General features: G+C 38.1%; 7 protein-coding genes across 7 annotated transcripts; 4 read left to right on the top strand and 3 right to left on the bottom strand.

Annotated features, from left to right (window-relative positions):
* Positions 1-1,140: 1,140 nt before the first annotated feature.
* Positions 1,141-3,598, bottom strand: Mtpbeta (mitochondrial trifunctional protein beta subunit). Its single transcript, XM_014246679.3, has 7 exons — positions 3,406-3,598; positions 2,904-3,078; positions 2,660-2,834; positions 2,397-2,597; positions 2,157-2,331; positions 1,963-2,093; positions 1,141-1,904 (listed from the first exon to the last, which is right to left on the bottom strand). The coding sequence occupies exons 1-7, from the start codon at positions 3,494-3,496 to the stop codon at positions 1,401-1,403; spliced, it is 1,452 nt and encodes a 483-aa protein (XP_014102154.1). The 5' UTR covers positions 3,497-3,598; the 3' UTR covers positions 1,141-1,400.
* A 309-nt stretch (positions 3,599-3,907) lies between these two features.
* On the top strand, positions 3,908-4,986 carry EloC (elongin C). The gene is made up of 2 exons (XM_014246682.3): positions 3,908-4,232; positions 4,707-4,986. Exons 1-2 carry the CDS (start codon positions 4,030-4,032, stop codon positions 4,846-4,848), a joined length of 345 nt encoding a protein of 114 aa, XP_014102157.1. The 5' UTR covers positions 3,908-4,029; the 3' UTR covers positions 4,849-4,986.
* Positions 4,987-5,291: 305 nt separating this feature from the next.
* Arp5 (Actin-related protein 5) lies at positions 5,292-8,773 on the top strand. Its single transcript, XM_014246678.3, has 7 exons — positions 5,292-5,427; positions 5,491-5,675; positions 5,758-5,905; positions 5,964-6,592; positions 6,645-7,112; positions 8,226-8,406; positions 8,467-8,773. The coding sequence occupies exons 1-7, from the start codon at positions 5,334-5,336 to the stop codon at positions 8,694-8,696; spliced, it is 1,935 nt and encodes a 644-aa protein (XP_014102153.2). The 5' UTR covers positions 5,292-5,333; the 3' UTR covers positions 8,697-8,773.
* On the bottom strand, positions 7,122-8,085 carry LOC106626829 (NADH dehydrogenase [ubiquinone] 1 alpha subcomplex assembly factor 3). Its single transcript, XM_014246681.3, has 3 exons — positions 7,794-8,085; positions 7,530-7,728; positions 7,122-7,468 (listed from the first exon to the last, which is right to left on the bottom strand). Exons 1-3 carry the CDS (start codon positions 8,024-8,026, stop codon positions 7,325-7,327), a joined length of 576 nt encoding a protein of 191 aa, XP_014102156.1. The 5' UTR covers positions 8,027-8,085; the 3' UTR covers positions 7,122-7,324.
* Positions 8,774-9,670: 897 nt separating the features above from the next.
* Positions 9,671-18,002, top strand: LOC138856970 (actin-related protein 5-like). The gene is made up of 4 exons (XM_070108126.1): positions 9,671-10,135; positions 10,188-10,655; positions 17,455-17,635; positions 17,696-18,002. Exons 1-4 carry the CDS (start codon positions 9,734-9,736, stop codon positions 17,923-17,925), a joined length of 1,281 nt encoding a protein of 426 aa, XP_069964227.1. The 5' UTR covers positions 9,671-9,733; the 3' UTR covers positions 17,926-18,002.
* On the bottom strand, positions 10,665-17,316 carry LOC138856971 (NADH dehydrogenase [ubiquinone] 1 alpha subcomplex assembly factor 3-like). The gene is made up of 3 exons (XM_070108127.1): positions 17,023-17,316; positions 11,073-11,271; positions 10,665-11,011 (listed from the first exon to the last, which is right to left on the bottom strand). The coding sequence occupies exons 1-3, from the start codon at positions 17,253-17,255 to the stop codon at positions 10,868-10,870; spliced, it is 576 nt and encodes a 191-aa protein (XP_069964228.1). The 5' UTR covers positions 17,256-17,316; the 3' UTR covers positions 10,665-10,867.
* A 237-nt stretch (positions 18,003-18,239) lies between the features above and the next one.
* bgcn (benign gonial cell neoplasm) lies at positions 18,240-22,553 on the top strand. Its single transcript, XM_014246550.3, has 5 exons — positions 18,240-19,776; positions 19,833-20,189; positions 20,255-21,232; positions 21,413-22,172; positions 22,234-22,553. The coding sequence occupies exons 1-5, from the start codon at positions 18,270-18,272 to the stop codon at positions 22,367-22,369; spliced, it is 3,738 nt and encodes a 1,245-aa protein (XP_014102025.3). The 5' UTR covers positions 18,240-18,269; the 3' UTR covers positions 22,370-22,553.
* Positions 22,554-22,906: the final 353 nt, after the last annotated feature.

Here is a 22,906-nt window from a genome sequence, read left to right as displayed (position 1 = left end):
AAATCTGATGTAAGACCGCTATAAAAATACTACTAAATTCAATTTTAATCCAATCTACTTGAAATTTAGTCACAACATTCTTGAGATATTATGCATTTATATAAATTTGAATTTATAAAAAATTAAAAACCCTACTCTCCCCTTAAAAGCAAAGCTTGGGACCATTAAAGACTTTAAGCACTTTAAGCAGTAAAGTATCTACCATAAAGCGCAGCACTTAAAAACATAGGCTTTCGTAAATTTTTATGTTTTTTATGCAACGCAAAATCTTAAAATATAAAAAAGCGCTAACGAAAAGTACTTAACGTAACAAGCTTTTTCTGTGGCCGCTACAAATATAAACGCTTTTCAATCCACGTTTGCGTGTTACTATGCATATCGCTTTACAATGCATATTGGACCTGGCCACTTCGTTGGCGATGCAGGATAATGCTTTACAAAAGTTTTCTTTTATAGATTTTTATAAATGCGTCACATAGGCATTGTACACACGACAACGTGCTTCTTGGTCCAAAATGCAAAACATAAAACTATTAAGGCGATGGCCAATATATTTATATCAGAAACGACTACTATCGTATTTTCTAGCAGAATACTATTTCTACTATATTACTATTATTCGTTCTTATTTCTTAATTAATAATTATGATCGCGATGTGCGCCTTTAATCGTACAACAGTTCTTTTGAAAAGGTAAACATTTTGTATTTATATTTGTTTAATTCAAAATAGTTTCCGTCCCTAAAGATTATTGAATCTCTATTATATAATAATAACCTGTTTTGGTAAAATTCAAGATACTTTATTTGTTATTAAATATTTTCGGCGATTTTTGTTTGGTTTTCGATGTAAACTTGTTACTTTTAAATGCGATTTTGTTTTTTAAATAATTATATAAAATAGTTATTTTTATCTCTCAATCGTTTCCGATATTCTACCGTCAAGTGAAAGACAGTTTGAAATTGTAAGGCACAACAATTAGTATGTAAAGAAAAATACATACATACATAATAATTGCAAGAGTTTGAGCTGATTCCAAATGTATAATAAGTAAATTAAATAAAAAATAAATTCATAACCTGTTGTTTTATTTATGCCATTGGGAACAATTCTTTCATAAAAAAATAAGGACAGGTGCATGTGAAATGTTTTCTTTATACACTTTATTAAATAAAACTATGAAAGGGCTACACATGCAATAATATACAGATTCGCTTTTATCATAAAAATAATAAGAAAAAAGAATGTGATACAATTTTTTTTTTGCTAAATTTGAATTAATATCGCTTTATATTGAACACTTTACTGCCTAAATATTAAATGACTAAGATGTCTTACTGAAGGCCACACTGTCTAAACGTAAATGGAAGAATATGGGTGCAAATTGTAATAAATGCGTATTTAATCTGCAGTAGCACCAGGATATCTCTCCAGCAGCATTGCAACACCTTGACCACCCGCAGCACAAGCCGCAATTACACCGAGTTGCCCGTCTTCACGTACCAAACGATTTGCCGTGTGCATGCAAAGTCGGACACCGGTTGCGGCAAATGGATGACCAATTGACAATGAACCACCCCAGCTGTTCCATTTGCTCAAATCGGGTGTACCAAATTTCTCACTAAGTCCAATATAGTTCTTGCAGAACCAATCGGAGTCCAAAGCTTTTAGATTCGCCAAAATTTGTCCAGCAAATGCCTCGTGAATTTCCCAAGTGTCGATATCTTTAAGCGTGAGACCAGTCTTTTTTAAAAGTTTTGGTATAGCATAAGCGGGACTTAAAAGTAATTGATCACGTGGATCTTGTGAGACATATAGGAAGTCACGTAAATACGCTTTGGGTTTTAGGCCAAGTTTCTTTGCAGTCTCTTCTTTCATAAGTACACAAGCAGATGCACCATCCGTCTTAAAATATATAATTATTAAAAAAAAAAACTTAAATAATGTTAAAACATATATTTACCAAGAACGAAGCGTTTGCTGCTGTAATGGTGCCATATGGCTTAATAAATGCAGGATTAAGTTTAGCTAATTTTTCTGGTGTGGAAACTCGTATACCGTTATCTCTTTCTACAAAGTTTGTGCTGCCAGGCACTGGAAACGAACACATTTCAGTAATCTTCGAACTTCAGTATTTAATTAAAAAATTAATCGAACCTTTAACTGGAACCACGTCAGTGAAGTAACCTTTATCCTGAGCTTCTTTAGCTAAGGTGTGTGAACGCAACGCGTAGTCGTCTTGCTCCTTGCGCGACACCTTAAAAGCTGCAGCCAAACGATCGGCAGAATGTCCCATAGTTTCACCTGAAGAAAACTCAGCAACGGCAGGTAGCTGTAAACAGGTCAAAATGAATATAAATAGTATGAGGCCAACTAAGATAGTATAGTAGTAATCACCTCTGGAACGAAGAAATTCGGCCGCAAAGTTGCAAGTAAACTCAATTTTTGTAATGGTGTCTTTGCCTTATTAGCTCTTAATAAAAGGCTACGCATTTTACGCGAATGCCGAATGGGTACATCGGACATAAATTCGACACCACCAGCAACAATCACATCATAAGTATTTGTCGCTAGTAGACCAATACCTGTAGTAATAGCCTGTAAGAATAGAAATGTTAACGTAATGAAACACACCGAAATGTTTCAAATATAATACTTACCACATTTGAGCTAATGCACGCCATTGTAACTGTATGCGCAGGCGTTTTGTCGCTGAAACCAGCACACAAGGCTGCCTCACGAGCAACATTTGAAGTTTTAACTTCTTGTATTACTGTGCCATAAACGATGTAATCAATAATTTCCTTATTAATATTTGTTTTATCTAGCAAATTGCTGTAATGTTAAAATATTATCGTAGTTTTATTTGCGCTTAAGATTTGGTGAGGGTATAAAAATACTTACATCAAAGAATAACGAGCTAACTCGTGTGGCATCAATTTAGAGTAGTCGGTAAAAGATTGTAAGAAAGGAGTACGAACGCCATCGACCAAAACTATGTTTTGTTCAAATCCCTTTTTAAAGGATTTGGCATTTTCATTATACAATGTATTTGATGTCGACAAGTTGCGATAACATGCTGAAATTAACAAATTCATTAATAATAACAAAAATTATTAACTGCAATTTTCAAAGTATATAAGTATGGTACATATTATATCAATGAGTCTTTATGGTTATATTCAATTTAATAATTTATACGTAATTGATGTATGTACGCAGCGATACCAATTTTATACACAGTCTAATTAATATTAATTTACTGATTACATTATTTATGTGTATATGTTGATCTTGAGAATGGTTGCCGGAGATGAACTTTGTACCGCTATACTTAGGTAAACGTCATGCATCCATATTCATACAACCCAAAACAATGACCTAGTCCCCCAAAGGTAACACTTACAAATCTTCGACGATGAGGCTGTCAAACCTAATGTAAAGGAATTGGAAACACATTTTCCATGTCGTAATGATGTGAGCAAAAGCGACTGCATTTTTAATAAAAAAAAATATTGCGATTATAAAGAACTACAAAATTTGTTAATAAAAAATATATTCTCCGCAAAACCGACACAGAATTTACTAAAGAACAACTGAAATAACTAAAAATTAATCTAAAGAGGAACGTGTAAAAAAAAACACACAGAACTTTATTATGTTCAAAATTTCTTACAATACTCAACAGATCTTGTCCATATTTCACATTATTGAAGTGAACTTAAAAATTTTAATCATATATAATTAAAAATTTATAAATATAATAAAATATACAAAAACGTTACATTTTGTTCTATCATTTATAACGTAAATTCCTTGCTTTAGTTTTTGTTTTGTACCCGAATATGCGAAACAATAGCATTGTGTACACCCTGTTAAAGTTCCACTAATACTTAATCACAAAGCACTATTGTTATTTATATACGACTTCTTTTCGAAAAAATATTATTAGTGGATTCGATCTCAAGGCAATAGTTATAAACTTCAGTCTAACAAACACGTACATTAACAACATTAACAATAACTAAAAATGGAGGAACCACGAAGTGACAAAATCTATGGAGGATGTGAAGGACCTGATGCTATGTACGTTAAATTAATATCGTCAGATGGCCAGGAATTTATTGTAAAACGAGAGCATGCTCTGACCTCTGGAACCATAAAGGCTATGCTTTCGGGTCCTGGACAGTTTGCAGAAAATGAAGCAAATGAAGTGCATTTTAGAGAAATTCCGTAAGTAAAACGATAATATATGCTACCAGTTTAATATGCAATTATTTTTATACTAACCTTAATACCTGTTTGGCAACTTAAATAGTACACAGATTATACGATAATGTATCCAGCTACTGAACTTTTAAAGATACGTGTGTTTCCAGTCATAATTGTTTTATAATACGTGCCAAAGTCATTATGTATATTAAACTTATGTGTAATATATGTTACATTTTTTCTAACTGAACAAATTAAGAGTACACTTGCTGTTTTCAAAAAATAGCACAAGTTAATTAGTTAATCAATAAATTTTGCATGATTAAATTTCTAGACTTGAAAAATTTGCCGACAGCATCTTTTAAGTATATTTTTTTTAACCGGCAAAATGTGTAATAATGTGACTGAAATCTTTCACACATATGCCGGTATTTCGTTTTATAAAGTGTTTTCATTTTATTTTATAAAAAATAATGTTTTAATTAAATTTTACAGATCTCACGTCCTCCAAAAGGTTTGCATGTACTTTACATATAAAGTGCGATACACCAACAGTTCTACTGAAATTCCCGAGTTTCCGATAGCCCCTGAGATAGCGTTGGAGTTGTTGATGGCAGCAAATTTCTTAGATTGTTGAATAATAGATGCAAAATACATACATATATACAAACTTTTTTAGTTGAAATGTTCTGATAAATACTGTTTACTATTTCTAACTGACTTCTTATGCGTGAAAAAATGAAATAATAATAAATTTTGTCTGAGGAAAAATATATTTCTATCTAGTATGATTTATCTAAATAGGAATAAAATCGTGGTAGAAATAGTATTATTATTATGTGAAAAGTATTTTTGGCAAAATATAATGAGTAATTCAACTCATGAATATATATATACAATTGACATTTTGTAGGTGATCACTACAATGGACAACATAGATAAATTAACGAGCAACGGTCATATACAAATGTCTTACCGCAAAAATTATACCCTTTTAAATTTGACAGTTTTGCTCTAAAAAATATTTTATATTCAAATCACCTTGTGCTCTTCGTTGGGTTTGAAATTGTGCAAGTATGTTATTTTAAATAGTTTGAATTTTGTTTAGTTGTTTTATAAGCGATGAACATTATAAATCTGACTGAAAATCCACAAAACGTGGACATAGTTCACACTTATAATGTAGACAATAAACATGCACTCATTATAGATAATGGCAAGATCATAATTAATAACGTAATGCTTGAGTTTTAAAGTTTTAATTGATACACACTTTCAGGTTCATTTAAGTGCCGGGCTGGTTGGAGCAACAGTTCACAACCCTTACTGGAGTTTCGAAACTTCATTTTAAAACCAAGAAGAGATAGAAGGAAAGAAGTGGCAGATCCGCAAGCAAACAAACATACACAAATCGGAAATGCCATATTAAATATTGAGTCTGTTCGGTTAAACCTCAAAACGCAGGTATGAGCATCTGTCATATACAAATTGTTAAAAAAACAAAAAAAAATGTAGTAAATTAAATTCAGCTTTCAATTTAATTTAGTTCGATCGGAATGTGGTTACACATTTTCATAATCAGGAGCAAATATTTGATTATATATTCACACATTTAAGTGTGAACAACGAAGAGAAATTCTCACATCCAGTACTACTAACAGAAGCTCTGGGTAATCCTACCTACTTTCGGCAACGTATGTTAGAAATCATTAAAATAACACTCAAGGTTTGCAAGTAAATTTTGTTTTTCAGAAATGAATGAGTTGGTTTTTGAGTGCTATGGTGTTCCGTCGGTTTGTTATGGAATCGATTCAATTTTCAGCATGATGCGTAATGATTCATGTGCTGATTCATTGATATTATCCTTTGGTTATCACACAACGCATGTAATACCCGTTCTTGACGGGAAGATTCAAATAGAAAACGTACGTCGTTTAAATTTAGGCGGATATCATATCACTCATTATCTGTATCGACTAATGCAAATGAAATATCCCATGCATATAAATTCTATAACGATAAGTAAAATAGAGCAATTATTACATTGTCACAGTAGTATAGCTTTGGACTATTTGGAAGAGCTAAGACGTTGGTCCGATCTAGAATATTATACAGAAAATGTTAAGAAAATTCAGTTGGCTTTCGTATTGCCTAGTACACAGAATACACCACAAAATCTTGATCAAAAGATTGAAAAACGAAAAGAGTTAACTCGTCGGCTCATTGAAATAAATGCACGCCGAGCTAAAAACAAGCAATTGAACATGGAGAACCAACTACGATTTATGACTAGTATTAGAGAACTTTATGAGCTGGGAGAAGTGGAAGAATTTGAAGCCGCCCTAAAACAAAATAATATAGATAACTTAGCTACATTAGAAGTGAGTGAAAATAATATTAACCAGAATAATTTCATAACTTCTATATTTATAGAAATCTATAACATCTCTGCGTAGTCGGCTCCAGCAAATGGAATCATCAACACAAGACGCTTCAGTAGCAAATCGAACTCCAAAAGAAAAAACATCTGGCACTAAGAAACCACCATCAGACGTTTCTATGGAAAAGTGGCTTTCGGATATTAATTATAAACGCGATGAGATTTTACAACGAAAAGAAACACGTAAATCGAAGAGGCAAGAAGCAGCGAAACGACACACTGCAGCAGCACAAGAGCGTATGCGAATTATTTCTTTGCTAGCTCACAACGATAAAGGTATCGATAATTTTGGCGTTAACGATAATGACTGGGACGTTTATAAATCTATAAACAAGGATAATGAAAGTGACAGTGACAGTGATAATGAGAAGCTCTTAGAATGTGAAAACATTCTTCGCCAGCATGATCCTTCTTTTAAGCAAAGTAGTACACAAAGTTGTGATGTTGCTGAAAATTATCAAGTAAGTTAATTTTAATTTGGCAATAGTTTTATATTTGAATAATATTTTTTATACTTGAACAAATTGTTTGTTTAACACAAAAAAATAGTTGTGGCCGTACTAACTCTTATTATAGCGTACACTTATGTAACAAGATTTAGCTTATATGCTTCCAAGCTTTAACAAACAATTCTTTCTAGTCTAGATTAATACCATATGTTTATGTTACCATCTCAGTCGGTTTCGCTATAAATCTCTTTTCTACGCAATTTACTTTGCAAAATATCATTTTCGTTATAGCTAATATGTATTGGCGGTATAAGTGCTGATGCCACCATACGACTTTCTGCATTCAAAAAGTTAAATGTTGCGCATGCCTGTATATGGAAAACATATAAAAAAAGCATAAATTAGATGTTTTCAAAAGCCATAATTTACCTGTTCCGTACGTAGTATTTCAACATTAATTTTGTATTTTTTCATGAATTCAATGATAACTTTGGAAAGACTTTGCGTAACGGGCTGGTCTCCAATACCAACAATAAGGATGTCAATTTTAGGTTCAAGAGTGCAAAAAAAGCTCAAGCTGTCTTCATTAATATCCTCAAAGGAGCTAACATTCCAAGAAAGAACAGAGCTGAAAATTTGTAGAATTTATAAATATCTATGCCATTCATTACATTTGTTAATGTTCCCTGTTACCGTGGAAATATTGCCATTGGTCCAACTATTACCATATCATTGTTAAGGCGAAATCCGTATTGACTAAATCCGGTTATCATAAGGCCGTACTCTTGCTCAGTATTTAATATTGAGACTTTAGTTTTGCCATCAGCTTCATAAGCGGCTTTTGCGTATTGACGAGAAGCAGAAGTAATAAAATTTTTGTTAGCTCTACGTAATCCGCTAAAAGCAAGTTGTAAAACTTTTGCCATATTTCCTAAACGTGCAATTGTTACGTCTTGTTATATATTTTGTTTATTATGGTTGTAACTATTTAATTTCTTCTGAAAAAAAAACACGACAGGGTAATTCAAATTGCCCAAAATTAACTCGATACTTTATTTAAATTTTTAAATATATGTATATATATAGTATTTTATTATTTATATATAAATTTTTATTTTATATTAGTTACATTTCAGTGTGGAGTCAATTCGAGCTCCTGAGGTACTCTTTCAACCAAGTTTAATAGGATGCTCTGAAATGGGTGTAGCCGAGCTGATTGATTTTGTACTAAAACTATTTCCAGCTGCTGAACAGCAACGATTAGTGAATAACATTTTACTCACAGGCGGATGTTCACAATTTGCAGGTATGTATTTAAATTTGTAATTTTGCGTTTTCGAACATATTAAAATACACTTGTCTTAAGGTTTGACAGAGCGTCTTTCGAAAGAGCTTCTTGAAATGCGTCCATTTAAAACATCTTTTAAAATATGTGCTGCCCAGTCCCCAGAACTTGACGCTTGGCTAGGTGCTAGAGATTTCGCAAATTCTAGCCATTTCCTAAATTCTTTGAGCACTAAAGAGGATTATCACGAAAAGGGTACTGACTATTTCAAGGAGCACGTGTACAGCAATAGGTATTATGCCAATATGTAAACTTACAATAATAAATTGAATATTGTATTCGAAATAATTTCAATAAATTCATTTATAAAATGTGTATATTTATATAACTCTAATATTTTTTTAATTCTTGACAATACTAATATCAAAATTTTAGTAGCGTTATATGATTTATGTAAATATATGAATTTCGATTTTTGATAGTCAAGCCTATTGACAAACATAAATCAGCTGCTTCATGTTGTCTTGCATGAATTCGCCTCAGTTTAGGTATTTTGATGAAATCTGGTAATACCAACAGCTTGACTGTATTAAATTCTTGAATTTATTTTCCGTTTGGAATTTGAATTTTTAATATAGTGAGCATATTTTACATTATGATTAAAAATATTGTAAATCAATATATTTTAGAGCAGTTAATGCATTTTAAAGATGGTAATCGTTGTTGCCAAAAATTTAGTGGATCTTTTCGTTCTACAGAAAGAACAACTTTCATTGAATACGCTTATAAACTTGGATACAACAGTCGTCCATTTGTGAATAATGGAATAGAATTTATAAAAATTTTCAAAAAGAATTGCTTGCATTTCGTGAAGTATATACCAGAGTTGCGACTTTCATCACATTCTGAAAAGGAGCTTTTTCTATTGCAACGTGAAAGTGATTTTATTGGCAGTCAACTCGAGATGCAAATGTCGCCAGAGTTCTTCAGCCCCAATTGCGTAAGGCCTTCTATACCTCCGCACAGATTCTCCTTAGGCCTAAAGCAATCAATGGCTCGTAAAAATGTTCGTGGACAACTATGTTTTCAAGACAATTGTCCTTTGCAATCATACAAAATTGGTTTGCTTGAGGCCATTTATCGTAGCAGAGTATTGATAGTAAACGGTGACTACATCTTTGAGAAATCAACGGGATTGCCAATGTACATAATCGAAAATTGTGCTGAAAGACAAACTCATTGCAAAATAATTTGCGTTGAGAGAGAACAGATATTAGCTATTCATATAGAAAACGTACGTCGTTTAAATTTAGGCGGATATCATATCACTCATTATCTGTATCGACTAATGCAAATGAAATATCCCATGCATATAAATTCTATAACGATAAGTAAAATAGAGCAATTATTACATTGTCACAGTAGTATAGCTTTGGACTATTTGGAAGAGCTAAGACGTTGGTCCGATCTAGAATATTATACAGAAAATGTTAAGAAAATTCAGTTGGCTTTCGTATTGCCTAGTACACAGAATACACCACAAAATCTTGATCAAAAGATTGAAAAACGAAAAGAGTTAACTCGTCGGCTCATTGAAATAAATGCACGCCGAGCTAAAAACAAGCAATTGGACATGGAGAACCAACTACGATTTATGACTAGTATTAGAGAACTTTATGAGCTGGGAGAAGTGGAAGAATTTGAAGCCGCCCTAAAACAAAATAATATAGATAACTTAGCTACATTAGAAGTGAGTGAAAATAATATTAACCAGAATAATTTCATAACTTCTATATTTATAGAAATCTATAACATCTCTGCGTAGTCGGCTCCAGCAAATGGAATCATCAACACAAGACGCTTCAGTAGCAAATCGAACTCCAAAAGAAAAAACATCTGGCACTAAGAAACCACCATCAGACGTTTCTATGGAAAAGTGGCTTTCGGATATTAATTATAAACGCGATGAGATTTTACAACGAAAAGAAACACGTAAATCGAAGAGGCAAGAAGCAGCGAAACGACACACTGCAGCAGCACAAGAGCGTATGCGAATTATTTCTTTGCTAGCTCACAACGATAAAGGTATCGATAATTTTGGCGTTAACGATAATGACTGGGACGTTTATAAATCTATAAACAAGGATAATGAAAGTGACAGTGACAGTGATAATGAGAAGCTCTTAGAATGTGAAAACATTCTTCGCCAGCATGATCCTTCTTTTAAGCAAAGTAGTACACAAAGTTGTGATGTTGCTGAAAATTATCAAGTAAGTTAATTTTAATTTGGCAATAGTTTTATATTTGAATAATATTTTTTATACTTGAACAAATTGTTTGTTTAACACAAAAAAATAGTTGTGGCCGTACTAACTCTTATTATAGCGTACACTTATGTAACAAGATTTAGCTTATATGCTTCCAAGCTTTAACAAACAATTCTTTCTAGTCTAGATTAATACCATATGTTTATGTTACCATCTCAGTCGGTTTCGCTATAAATCTCTTTTCTACGCAATTTACTTTGCAAAATATCATTTTCGTTATAGCTAATATGTATTGGCGGTATAAGTGCTGATGCCACCATACGACTTTCTGCATTCAAAAAGTTAAATGTTGCGCATGCCTGTATATGGAAAACATATAAAAAAAGCATAAATTAGATGTTTTCAAAAGCCATAATTTACCTGTTCCGTACGTAGTATTTCAACATTAATTTTGTATTTTTTCATGAATTCAATGATAACTTTGGAAAGACTTTGCGTAACGGGCTGGTCTCCAATACCAACAATAAGGATGTCAATTTTAGGTTCAAGAGTGCAAAAAAAGCTCAAGCTGTCTTCATTAATATCCTCAAAGGAGCTAACATTCCAAGAAAGAACAGAGCTGAAAATTTGTAGAATTTATAAATATCTATGCCATTCATTAATCTCTCCTCTGCGAATGGCAGGCACCTTGCCGTGGTGCAGGGGCTTAAGTCGCAGGCATTCTCGGCATCTCCCAACTGGTGCGAGCGGTGCTTGCACCCTCACACTGGTTGTCAGAAGCCGTATGCGTGCGACAACCAAGAGCTGCCACCTCCTAATCCAGGGTGTTATGCGACTCCCGTGCCCATTGGATAATTTGCAGCCAGGAGGAAAATTCGGCTGTATTCTAACGGAGCCTTCCCAACACCGGGCCGCATTGGGAAGTAACGGTGGCCTTACCGCGTCAAGGGGCTCTGGCGCGGCGGACTATTTGTTCCCCTTTCCAATAGCTGACCCGACGGCGCGCCTCGTCGTGCCAAGGGTCGTACGAACAAGATGAACAACAAAGACAACAACAAAACCACAACAACAACAACAAAAGGATCCCGGCAACAACAACAGCAAACGACGATGGACATTGATAACGACAAGGGCAGCGGTGCAGGTAAGGGCGAATCAGGGGCTAAACGCAAATTCAGCTTCCTGGACGCCCTTTCGCCAGAGGAGCGAGCGCTGTTCGAGGAGCATGCCAGAGACGACGACGATGACATGCCCTCGTGCAGCGGCGTTCAGCAGGCGAATTCGACTGCGGCCGCTGCGCTAAAAGAAAAAGAGAAACCCACGGAGACTCTCTCGAGCAGGAGCAACTGCTCGGATGCAGAGGAGTCGCAACGGGCGACCTCCGGTGGGGCTCAAAAACGGAAAAGGAAGAGGGGAGGCAGACTTCCCCCCCTGCCACCAACGGGATGTCCGGGAGGACAAGACGATCCCAGAAGGAAAGGTATGAGCGGTGCCAGCCTGAAGTGGTACCTAAGGCACCTCCAGGAGGGAAGAACTCCGGAGGTAGCAGAAAGCCTAGCGCGGAACAGGGTGAGAGGTGACAGCACTTCCCCGGCTTCCGAAAAACATAAGGGTGGAAATACCGCAGCCATTAGGAAGCGCAATGGCAACAATCGAGGCCACTGCCCAGTAAACGCAACTCAGCCCGCAGGCCGAGGTTGCGAAAGGGCAGCTCCCTCGACCACCCAAGCGGCTAAGCGTAAAAGCGGACAGCTGACGCCACAGGAGCCGAACAACACCAAGCGGCAGAGGGGCAACAACGCACAGGCGACTAGTGGCCACCGCTCCGCCCCAAACCTCCCCCGGCCAGTGGAGGGACAGCGCAGGTATGCGGACGCCCTCAAAGGCATTCGCATGGCTGTGCTGCCGCTGAACTACCCGGCGGAGGCGCTGGGTGCGGAGGAGCTCACATCGCTCCAAGACTTACTCATGGAGGAGGTATTCAGAGGATCTGGATACAAGGCCTCCTTCCATGGGGTATATTTCAAGGGAGGCATGCTGCAGGTTGACTGCAAGGATGAGAGGTCGGCTTGTTGACTGAGGGAGATCGCTCCCAAGCTAACAGGCTGGAACGGCCCCATCCTCTGCGCGAAAAAGGGGGACGAAATTCCGCCCATGCACAGCATGACGGTCTTCCTCCCCAGATGCGCAGGAAAGCCTTACGAGTTTGCTTTAGGTCTCATTCGCAATCAGAACGATGGCCTCGATACATCGGCCTGGCGGGTGACCAAGAGCATAGCGGAGGATTCAGGATGGAAGCTCAACCTCTGCATTGATGACGAATCATACAAATTCGTCAGGAGGGTGAGCTTCCGCCTGAACTACAGGTTCAGCTCGGTGGTCCTGAGGCCGTACAAGCCAAAAACGATCACCGAGGGCGATGCGGGAAAAGATATGCAGGTGGATGAGGTTGCGACTCAACCCTGCGCAAGTACGTCGAAGCAGACGGCAACTGCTGAGACAATGGCGAAGGTCCCCTCCGAGAAGACGGGCGAGCAAGGAGGGGCGCTACCCTCCACTCAGGAGCTTTCTGGAGGGGCTCACAAACCTGGCGGGAGACATCGCGGAGGACGGTGAGCATGAGGACCAACTCCTCATGGAACCGATCCTGTAGTGGGGCCGCGTCTAGAAGTTGCCCAGGTGAACCTGCATCACGCGGCGTCAGCCTCGGCGGTTATCGCGAGCAGGTTCACGATGGATGGACTGGGCATACTGCTGATCCAGGAGCCGTGGGTCAATAAAGGAGAGGTCAGGGGCCTCAAAACGGAGTCAAATAAGGTAATCTGGGATCTCTCAAGTGAGAGACCCAGAACCTGCATAGTACTTAGGAACGGTATTGACTTCTTCTGTATTTCAGAGTTCCTAACTCAGGACCTGGTCGCTGTGCAAGCGAAGAACGACGAAGGAGCGGACTTCGTCGTGGCAGCGGCCTATTTTCCGGGGGAGACTCCGACAGCACCCCCAGAGGCAGTCGGCAACCTGGTGGAGTATTGCAGGAGGAATAAGCTGCCCCTCATTATGGGCTGCGACGCGAATGCCCACCACACCGAATGGGGCAGCACGGACTGCAACACACGGGGTGAGTCTCTTATCGAGTTTATAGTCAGTAAGAATTTAAGTATAGCAAATGTGGGGTGCGAACCCACTTTTGTAACTAGTGTCAGAAGGGAGGTGCTTGATATCACGCTCAGTAACGAGTCTGAGGTAGGGCTGATCTCACAATGGAGGGTATCATCGGAACCCTCCATGTCGGATCACCGTATCATAAGATTCGTGCTGGAGATGGGGGTCAAGCAACTCCCTCCCAAACGTATCCCTGGGAACACGGACTGGGCCGCTTTCAGGGAAATACTCGCAACTAAAATTAGCAGTAGGGAGCAGCTGGATAGAAGCGCAACGGCTTCTGGATTGGAGAGCAGACTGTCTGCCCTAAACCAATCCATTATAGAAGCTTATCATAGCAGCTGCCCCCTAAAGACAACCGCCAAGGGCGGTAAATGCTCCTGGTGGTCTAGTAAACTCTCAGTACTAAGAAAAACGGTGCGCAAGCTATTCAATAAGGCTAAGCGCACCGGAAACTGGGAGGATTACAGATGCAGCCTAACTGCTTATAATAAGGAGATTAGGACCGCGAAACGGAAGAGCTTTAGGAAGTTCTGTGAGAGCGTCTTCTCAACCCCAGAGGCAGCTAGACTGCATAAGGCTCTGGCTAGAGGAAAGACGGACACAGCACTAGCGATTAAACGATCTGATGGGACCTACACGTCCAGCGCAGAAGAAAGAGCTACGGCTCTTCTACTAGCGCATTTCCCGGAGACGATTCAAGAAGACCAGATTCGACCTATGGTCGAACGTAGGCCGTCACGCTTGGACTGGACAGTCGCAAAACAGCTCTTCACTGCAGACTCCATCAAGTGGGCGCTGGCCTCCTTTGAAAAATATAAGTCACCGGGTGCGGACGGTATCCTTCCAGCTTTCCTGCAACAGGGGGAGCAGGTGCTACTGCCCCACCTTGTTCGGCTGATGAGGGATAGCCTAGCGCTGGCGTATATCCCAGAACCATGGCGCACCGCAAAGGTGATCTTCATACCCAAAGTAGGGAGGAAAGACTACTCATTGGCGAAATCGTTCAGGCCAATCAGTCTTACTTCCTTCCTACTCAAAAGTATGGAAAAGATCATAGACCACGAAGTACGATCGAAGGTGCTGAAGGCATCACCGCTTCATGAGAAGCAACATGCTTACAGAGCAGGCAGGTCAACAAACACTGCTCTGTACCAGCTAACCTCAGAGATCCAGAATTCGTTAGATAGGGGCGAGGTGGTGTTATGCGCCTTCCTCGACATAGAAGGTGCCTTTGACAACACGTCTCACGAGAGCGTGTCAAGAGCACTAGAGAAAAGGAGCGTGGCAGCACCAGTGCGCAGATGGATTACAGCCGTACTGCGCACTAGGGTGGCGGAAACCGCAGTAGGAGAAACTAAAATTCGTCTGGGAACAACAAGAGGCTGCCCACAGGGTGGAGTGCTATCCCCCCTACTTTGGAGCCTAGTTGTGGACGATCTCCTTGAGCGGCTGACTAGCAATGGAATCCGCTGTCAGGGATATGCGGATGACATTGTTATCTTAGCTAGAGGAAAATTTGAAGACACACTCTGCGATATCGTTCAGAGGGGATTGGGACTGGCAAAGGGATGGTGTAGTGGGGTTGGCTTAAGCATCAACCCCGCTAAAACTACAATCATTCCCTTCACCAGACGGAGATCACTGCCGGGCCTCAGGAGTATATCCCTGGACGGCAGAGTGGTTGAGATGGCCAGCACGGTCAAGTACCTGGGCCTCACACTGGATTCCACACTACGATGGAATCAGCATGTGAACCAGACCTTAACCAAAGCTACTAAGGCACTCATGGTGTGCAACCGACTTGCTGGGAAATCCTGGGGGTGCTCCCCAAGGACTATCAGGTGGATGTACACCATGATCGTGAGACCGATTATCACGTATGGAGCGGTATCGTGGGGTTCGAGAGCATCGCAGACTTCGGTAGGACTTAAACTGTCGAAGCTGCAAAGACTTGCCTGCATCTGCGCGTCGGGAGCAATGCGAACGTGTCCGACCGCAGCACTGGAAGTCATGCTAGAACTTTCACCGCTACACCTGGTAATCAAACAGACTGCCAAACGAACTCTGCTCCAAATGACAGCAGAGGGAGCTGGCAAAGGGAAGGTAATCTCATCCCAACAGTTGAAAGAGCTAAGTGAGGAAATACCACTAGCCCTTCTCCCAAGGGATAGCATTACCAAAGTAGTAAACTTCAGCAGAAAGTTTCAAGTAACCCTTGGCAGCAAATCTGAGTGGAATGACTCTTCACTGGACCGGCTGCTAAGGGGTAGCACCATCAAGTGGTACACCGACGGGTCGAAAACGGAGGAGGGGATTGGTGCAGGGGTCGCTGGGCCAAGCACCAAACTCTCCATTCCCATGGGAAGTTTCCCAAGCATTTTCCAAGCTGAGGTCTATGCTATAAGTCGGTGTGTAGGGATAAACCTCCAACGCAACTATCGCAATAAGAGTATCGCTATACTCAGCGATAGTCAGGCGGCACTAAGAGCGATCTCAGCCTATGAGGTCAGATCTCTCCTAGTGATGGAGTGTATAGAACGGCTGAACAGCCTATCTAAGCAAAACCGAGTACACCTTATTTGGGTGCCTGGCCATAGGGGTATAGCTGGGAACGAACTAGCTGACGAATTAGCCCGCTCTGCAGCCTCTACAAAAATGGTAGGGCCGGAACCATACATAGCGGTTGGTCCTCATACCATCAAAGAGCTCCTCCGAAGGGAGGAAAGAGCAAGCAGGGAGATACATTGGCAACAACTTCAGGGCATGCACCATGCCAGACTGCTATTGGGGGGTTACGACCTCAAGCGGTTTAAAGCCATAATTAATCTCCCCAGAAACAAATTCCGGCTACTGGCAGCGTTCTACACCGGCCATTGCAGGCTCAAGAAGCACCTCTTTAACATGGGCATAGCCTCTTCTGCAAACTGCCGGTTCTGCGACATAGAGCCGGAAACCCCTGAACATCTGCTGATGAACTGCACAGCAGTCTGCAGACGCAGAATCAAGGCCCTGGGATCCATGTTTCCACACAGGGATCGTATCGCCTCACTAGCACCCAGCAGAATTTTGGAATTTATCAACATGCTGGGCCTAGATGATACGATATGACTTAGGGGAGGGCACAATAGACCATAGGTCGCGGTGCATACCTCGAAACTAATCTAATCTAATGCCATTCATTACATTTGTTAATGTTCCCTGTTACCGTGGAAATATTGCCATTGGTCCAACTATTACCATATCATTGTTAAGGCGAAATCCGTATTGACTAAATCCGGTTATCATAAGGCCGTACTCTTGCTCAGTATTTAATATTGAGACTTTAGTTTTGCCATCAGCTTCATAAGCGGCTTTTGCGTATTGACGAGAAGCAGAAGTAATAAAATTTTTGTTAGCTCTACGTAATCCGCTAAAAGCAAGTTGTAAAACTTTTGCCATATTTCCTAAACGTGCAATTGTTACGTCTTGTTATATATTTTGTTTATTATGGTTGTAACTATTTAATTTCTTCTGAAAAAAAAACACGACAGGGTAATTCAAATTGCCCAAAATTAACTCGATACTTTATTTAAATTTTTAAATATATGTATATATATAGTATTTTATTATTTATATATAAATTTTTATTTTATATTAGTTACATTTCAGTGTGGAGTCAATTCGAGCTCCTGAGGTACTCTTTCAACCAAGTTTAATAGGATGCTCTGAAATGGGTGTAGCCGAGCTGATTGATTTTGTACTAAAACTATTTCCAGCTGCTGAACAGCAACGATTAGTGAATAACATTTTACTCACAGGCGGATGTTCACAATTTGCAGGTATGTATTTAAATTTGTAATTTTGCGTTTTCGAACATATTAAAATACACTTGTCTTAAGGTTTGACAGAGCGTCTTTCGAAAGAGCTTCTTGAAATGCGTCCATTTAAAACATCTTTTAAAATATGTGCTGCCCAGTCCCCAGAACTTGACGCTTGGATAGGTGCTAGAGATTTCGCAAATTCTAGCCATTTCCTAAATTCTTTGAGCACTAAAGAGGATTATCACGAAAAGGGTACTGACTATTTCAAGGAGCACGTGTACAGCAATAGGTATTATGCCAATATGTAAACTTACAATAATAAATTGAATATTGTATTCGAAATAATTTCAATAAATTCATTTATAAAATGTGTATATTTATATAACTCTAATATTTTTTTAATTCTTGACAATACTAATATCAAAATTTTAGTAGCGTTATATGATTTATGTAAATATATGAATTTCGATTTTTGATAGTCAAGCCTATTGACAAACATAAATCAGCTGCTTCATGTTGTCTTGCATGAATTCGCCTCAGTTTAGGTATTTTGATGAAATCTGGTAATACCAACAGCTTGACTGTATTAAATTCTTGAATTTATTTTCCGTTTGGAATTTGAATTTTTAATATAGTGAGCATATTTTACATTATGATTAAAAATATTGTAAATCAATATATTTTAGAGCAGTTAATGCATTTTAAAGATGGTAATCGTTGTTGCCAAAAATTTAGTGGATCTTTTCGTTCTACAGAAAGAACAACTTTCATTGAATACGCTTATAAACTTGGATACAACAGTCGTCCATTTGTGAATAATGGAATAGAATTTATAAAAATTTTCAAAAAGAATTGCTTGCATTTCGTGAAGTATATACCAGAGTTGCGACTTTCATCACATTCTGAAAAGGAGCTTTTTCTATTGCAACGTGAAAGTGATTTTATTGGCAGTCAACTCGAGATGCAAATGTCGCCAGAGTTCTTCAGCCCCAATTGCGTAAGGCCTTCTATACCTCCGCACAGATTCTCCTTAGGCCTAAAGCAATCAATGGCTCGTAAAAATGTTCGTGGACAACTATGTTTTCAAGACAATTGTCCTTTGCAATCATACAAAATTGGTTTGCTTGAGGCCATTTATCGTAGCAGAGTATTGATAGTAAACGGTGACTACATCTTTGAGAAATCAACGGGATTGCCAATGTACATAATCGAAAATTGTGCTGAAAGACAAACTCATTGCAAAATAATTTGCGTTGAGAGAGAACAGATATTAGCTATTCATAATAGTGAAAAGCTTTCTGATTACTTGGGTGAGAAAGTGGGCAATACTGTAGCCTTTCAAATTCATCTTCAAAGCCGAATTAGCGAAGGCTCAAATCTTATTTATACAACTTCAAGTTTTTTACTACGTGTACTAATGGGACAAAGCATTGTGGATAGTTTCCGACACATTTCACATATAATTGTTAATGATGTATATCGACATGAAGCATTTACAGATTTGTTATTAAGTGAATTGCGTTCTGCTCTCCGTTGTCACGCACATCTCAAGATTATACTCCTTTCGAATTCTCAGTATAATTTAAAATTTTTGGAGTATTTCGGTGAAGGCGAAATATTACAATTGGATTGTAATATAACGGATTCCCATAACTCTAATGTTTTTCACATTGAGCATATACAAAAAATATTAGAAAGAGATCGTCACACAAATATACGAAGTCAGTTAAATTATACTAACTACACCAATATGCCGCCGTTGATTAACGGTAATTATTTCAATGTGGACCGTGTTCTTGAAAGTTATGAGCAAACTGGTGCAGATCAAGCTTTAGAAACATTTTTGTATATGGTTCGAAGCGAAAATATTTCTATAGACTATAGGCACACTATATCGGGAAAAACGGCATTAATTATAGCTGCTAAACTTGGAAATGTGGCACACATAAAATTGTTACTGGACAAATTTGCTGATCCCTATATCATGGATAAGCAAAATCTTAATGCTTTATCCAACGCGATGGCTGGAGGAAATATGATGTGTATAGAAGTGCTAACCAATTCTGCAAATATGAATCGTGCGAATCCCACGGATCTAGATTACAGTTTAGTAACTGATCTTATTAGTGTTTTGATGACAAGTTCAAAATGGGAGCCTGGTAAATAATAAGTTACATTAATTGGAAATAAAAATAACCTTTCTTATTAATTGTAGGTAATATAATTGTTATAGTAGCTGATTACGAACAACTATTGCGTGTAAACTACTGGGTATTACGATGTAAAATGATTGGGGATATACCACAAGAAGTTGCAATATATATGCTGCATAAAAATATTGAGAAGGATCAGTTAGATAAGGCCATAGAAGGAACAAACGATTGTATAAATATTATAATTGCCACAGACATTGTCGAAAGTATCATTCCAAAATTTTCAATTAACTATATTATTGATTTGGCTCGAACACGAAGAATGTTATATAATCCCGATACGGGATATAAAGAACTTGCATATGATTGGATAGCGGCAGAAGCTCTTGAAAATCGTGCACGTCTAACAAGTCGCATAGGTAAATGCTTAGTGCAATTGTAAAAAAAATTTTATATAAATATGTCAAATTTCATTATGATGTAGGCGCAGACGTAAAATGTTTTCGTTTTATTCCTACTTTCCTGGTGGACATACTGCCGAAAACTTATGCAGCAGAATTACTAACCATGCCGTTGGATCGTGTTTGTTTAACTGTAAAGTTATTGTCACCACATACTATGGTTTCCGAATACTTGCAATCGACCATTTCTAGACCACCTTTTATTCACATCCATAACACTGTTGAGTTTCTGAAGAAAATATACGTTTTTGATGAACTGGAAGAAGTCACATGGTTGGGATGTCGCCTAATTGATGTACCCATTGATTGCCAGTTGGGAAAGCTGCTCGTTTTCGCAATACTTTTACAATGTTTAGATCCCGTACTGACAATTGTAAGTTTTTTGTCAACAATTGATCCACTCGAATTACCTACTGAGACAGGTAATAAGCGCCTTGCTGCAGTCGAACGGGTACGTTCTAAAATTAAAGCTGAACGCCAACGATTAGCCGAGAATATACTTTCGGATCATTTAATATATTTGCGTTTATATCAAGAATGGCAAAACAATTTGCGTGATGATAATCCCGAAATGGTACTAATAGATGAGAATGATTATGTTTTAAATGGAATTTTGGAAAAAGTTTGCGATATTCGTACACATTTAGTAGGCGCCTTGCGATCATCACAACTTATACATAATCAAGGGCAATTGAGTATGCATTACATAAATTTAAAATCAAATAGCTGGCCTATGATTAAAGCGACACTTGTGGCCGGCCTCTATCCACATCTCTGCATAGTGGACACTTATGAAGGACGGATTAAATGTAATAGCCCTAAGGAACTTGTTATTCATCCAACTTCAGTACTTGGTGAGCTCACTATCGGGTCATTAAACACCAAAGCACGACCATTTCCTTCCAACTGGATTGTTTACGGAAACGATATAAATTGCATTAACTGTAATAGCACCAGATGTTGTTCCTTGGTATCACCATTAACAGTTGCCATGTTCGCAGGTATGAGTATTGGATTTTGTTTAAACGCAATGAGCAGTATTTTGGGCTTGATTTAATCTGGCACTGAAAAACTGACTTAAATTTTATTTTTGAATTTCGATCTCAGAATCTAAAAAAAAATATCATTAACAACTTCATCTTGAAACATGAGTAAAGTTATTGACACCATCTGCATTTCAGGTCCACCCAAGATAGATTCATCAAACGTATGCCACTTGAATGTAGCAGGGAACTACCTTGGAACTGGAAGCATTATCCATAAAAAAGAAGCAACAATGTCAGTATTTTATGTGGATGATTGGATCGAAATCAGAATGGAGCATGCAACAGCTCAACTTCTACTAAAAACCCGACAATACTTTTACTGCGCATATATGAACTTTTTGCAAAATTGTGGTAGCATAGACAAGTGGCGACGTACTAATTCATTTCTAGCTGCAGTTTCCCGTTTATTCGATACGTTGGAAAGAGTATTTGCATTCGAAGACCAGGCGTGTGGCTTTATAAAACCACTGAATATAGGATTGCGCCCTAAGGCGGTGCCTAACAAATTTATAACTTCGTTTAATGCTGTTATAAGCTGGAATGGTGACACGTCTATGCATAGAGAAGGCACTTCAAAGCGTGTTGAATTAAAGAATAAATGTCAGACTGTAGAGTGTGGAAAGCGAGATCTTAAGTTTGCATGTTTGCAAAAACAGTTTTTCGCAGTTTATATTTCCCAGTCGGAGTTGGTATTTCGCAAGTATCCACAAGACTGGATGCGCGATGCTGTTGCAAAGGTTATTGAGCCTTGCTTAAGGAGGGACAGATTAACATTTGTAATTCTATACAACAAGAATCCTGATCAGTTTTGCATGGTGGCACTTGCTGCAAAGACATATGGTATATTCAAATTACAAGAGTACTTTAAAAACAAAGTATCTATGAATGAATTACTGTAAGTATTATAAATATAGTTCTTATTATTAACATCTAATTTTACGTTTTTTTTTTTCAAGAAAAATTTGCTCCAGACAAAATATTTGCGTGCCTTTATTCAATGAGAAACGGAACGCTTTTCATGTTGATGCGGTAGTGGGCAAGCTTATTTTGGATCTATTTGCCTTTCGTAATAATTGGCTGGAAAATAAGTAAAGGTTGTATTTAGGTTTTATTTAAATACGGTTTTAAAAATAAAATAAGTTGAAAATGCGTCGATTAGGTATGTACGAATATAAAATACCTACATATATATTTTTAAATTATGTTTGAGTTGCTGTTGCCTTGTTTTTAAACTTTTAACCTGAAATAATGAAGTAATTTTTTTTTAAATAAATACAGTGAGTTCAGTAAAATTGAGCATGGAATTGAAAAAATTAGCATTTGACTGCGTACAGATGTGGAAGATTAAATTGTCGCAAGTAGTAGTTTTTGGAAGAGGGAGCGACTAAAAATATTGTTTAAAATCTACACAGATGCTATGTTGCTACTTTTGTCTATGTGATTTTTAGCTTTTGCCATCGGGAAAAAGTCGCTTATAAACATGCGCATACGTGAAGAGATATAAACTATGGCATTAAGCAATCTGCAATTTTTGAATCGGTTGTTTTTAAAATGTCTTGAAACACCCTAATAGTCTTCTTTTCTGCTTCTTTGCAAAGCGAGGAACTGTTAGACCAGAGAACTTAGAAG

The sequence above is a fragment of the Bactrocera oleae genome, chromosome 4, assembly GCF_042242935.1.
Source record: "Bactrocera oleae isolate idBacOlea1 chromosome 4, idBacOlea1, whole genome shotgun sequence".
In the NCBI taxonomy this organism is placed as follows: Eukaryota; Metazoa; Arthropoda; class Insecta; order Diptera; family Tephritidae; genus Bactrocera; species Bactrocera oleae.
This window is presented reverse-complemented; position numbering and strand designations above follow the sequence as displayed.

Excerpts from the sequence above, each read along its gene's own strand:
- LOC138856971 (XM_070108127.1), bottom strand. The coding sequence starts at position 17,255 with ATGGCAAAAGTTTTACAACTTGCTTTTAGCGGATTACGTAGAGCTAAC. Across the intron at positions 11,272-17,022 it reads CCAATGGCAATATTTCCACG|CTCTGTTCTTTCTTGGAATG; the intron begins GTAACAGGGAAC and ends ACAAATTTTCAG. Across the intron at positions 11,012-11,072 it reads AAATACTACGTACGGAACAG|GCATGCGCAACATTTAACTT; the intron begins GTAAATTATGGC and ends TTCCATATACAG.
- LOC106626829 (XM_014246681.3), bottom strand. The coding sequence starts at position 8,026 with ATGGCAAAAGTTTTACAACTTGCTTTTAGCGGATTACGTAGAGCTAAC. Across the intron at positions 7,729-7,793 it reads CCAATGGCAATATTTCCACG|CTCTGTTCTTTCTTGGAATG; the intron begins GTAACAGGGAAC and ends ACAAATTTTCAG. Across the intron at positions 7,469-7,529 it reads AAATACTACGTACGGAACAG|GCATGCGCAACATTTAACTT; the intron begins GTAAATTATGGC and ends TTCCATATACAG.
- Mtpbeta (XM_014246679.3), bottom strand. The coding sequence starts at position 3,496 with ATGCAGTCGCTTTTGCTCACATCATTACGACATGGAAAATGTGTTTCC. Across the intron at positions 2,598-2,659 it reads CGTGCATTAGCTCAAATGTG|GCTATTACTACAGGTATTGG; the intron begins GTAAGTATTATA and ends CTATTCTTACAG. Across the intron at positions 2,332-2,396 it reads CGAATTTCTTCGTTCCAGAG|CTACCTGCCGTTGCTGAGTT; the intron begins GTGATTACTACT and ends ACCTGTTTACAG.
- EloC (XM_014246682.3), top strand. The coding sequence starts at position 4,030 with ATGGAGGAACCACGAAGTGACAAAATCTATGGAGGATGTGAAGGACCT. Across the intron at positions 4,233-4,706 it reads GTGCATTTTAGAGAAATTCC|ATCTCACGTCCTCCAAAAGG; the intron begins GTAAGTAAAACG and ends TAAATTTTACAG.
- LOC138856970 (XM_070108126.1), top strand. The coding sequence starts at position 9,734 with ATGCAAATGAAATATCCCATGCATATAAATTCTATAACGATAAGTAAA. Across the intron at positions 10,136-10,187 it reads ATAACTTAGCTACATTAGAA|AAATCTATAACATCTCTGCG; the intron begins GTGAGTGAAAAT and ends CTATATTTATAG. Across the intron at positions 17,636-17,695 it reads CGGATGTTCACAATTTGCAG|GTTTGACAGAGCGTCTTTCG; the intron begins GTATGTATTTAA and ends ACTTGTCTTAAG.
- Arp5 (XM_014246678.3), top strand. The coding sequence starts at position 5,334 with ATGAACATTATAAATCTGACTGAAAATCCACAAAACGTGGACATAGTT. Across the intron at positions 7,113-8,225 it reads ATGTTGCTGAAAATTATCAA|TTACATTTCAGTGTGGAGTC; the intron begins GTAAGTTAATTT and ends ATTTTATATTAG. Across the intron at positions 8,407-8,466 it reads CGGATGTTCACAATTTGCAG|GTTTGACAGAGCGTCTTTCG; the intron begins GTATGTATTTAA and ends ACTTGTCTTAAG.
- bgcn (XM_014246550.3), top strand. The coding sequence starts at position 18,270 with ATGATTAAAAATATTGTAAATCAATATATTTTAGAGCAGTTAATGCAT. Across the intron at positions 19,777-19,832 it reads AAGTTCAAAATGGGAGCCTG|GTAATATAATTGTTATAGTA; the intron begins GTAAATAATAAG and ends TATTAATTGTAG. Across the intron at positions 21,233-21,412 it reads AACAGTTGCCATGTTCGCAG|GTCCACCCAAGATAGATTCA; the intron begins GTATGAGTATTG and ends TCTGCATTTCAG.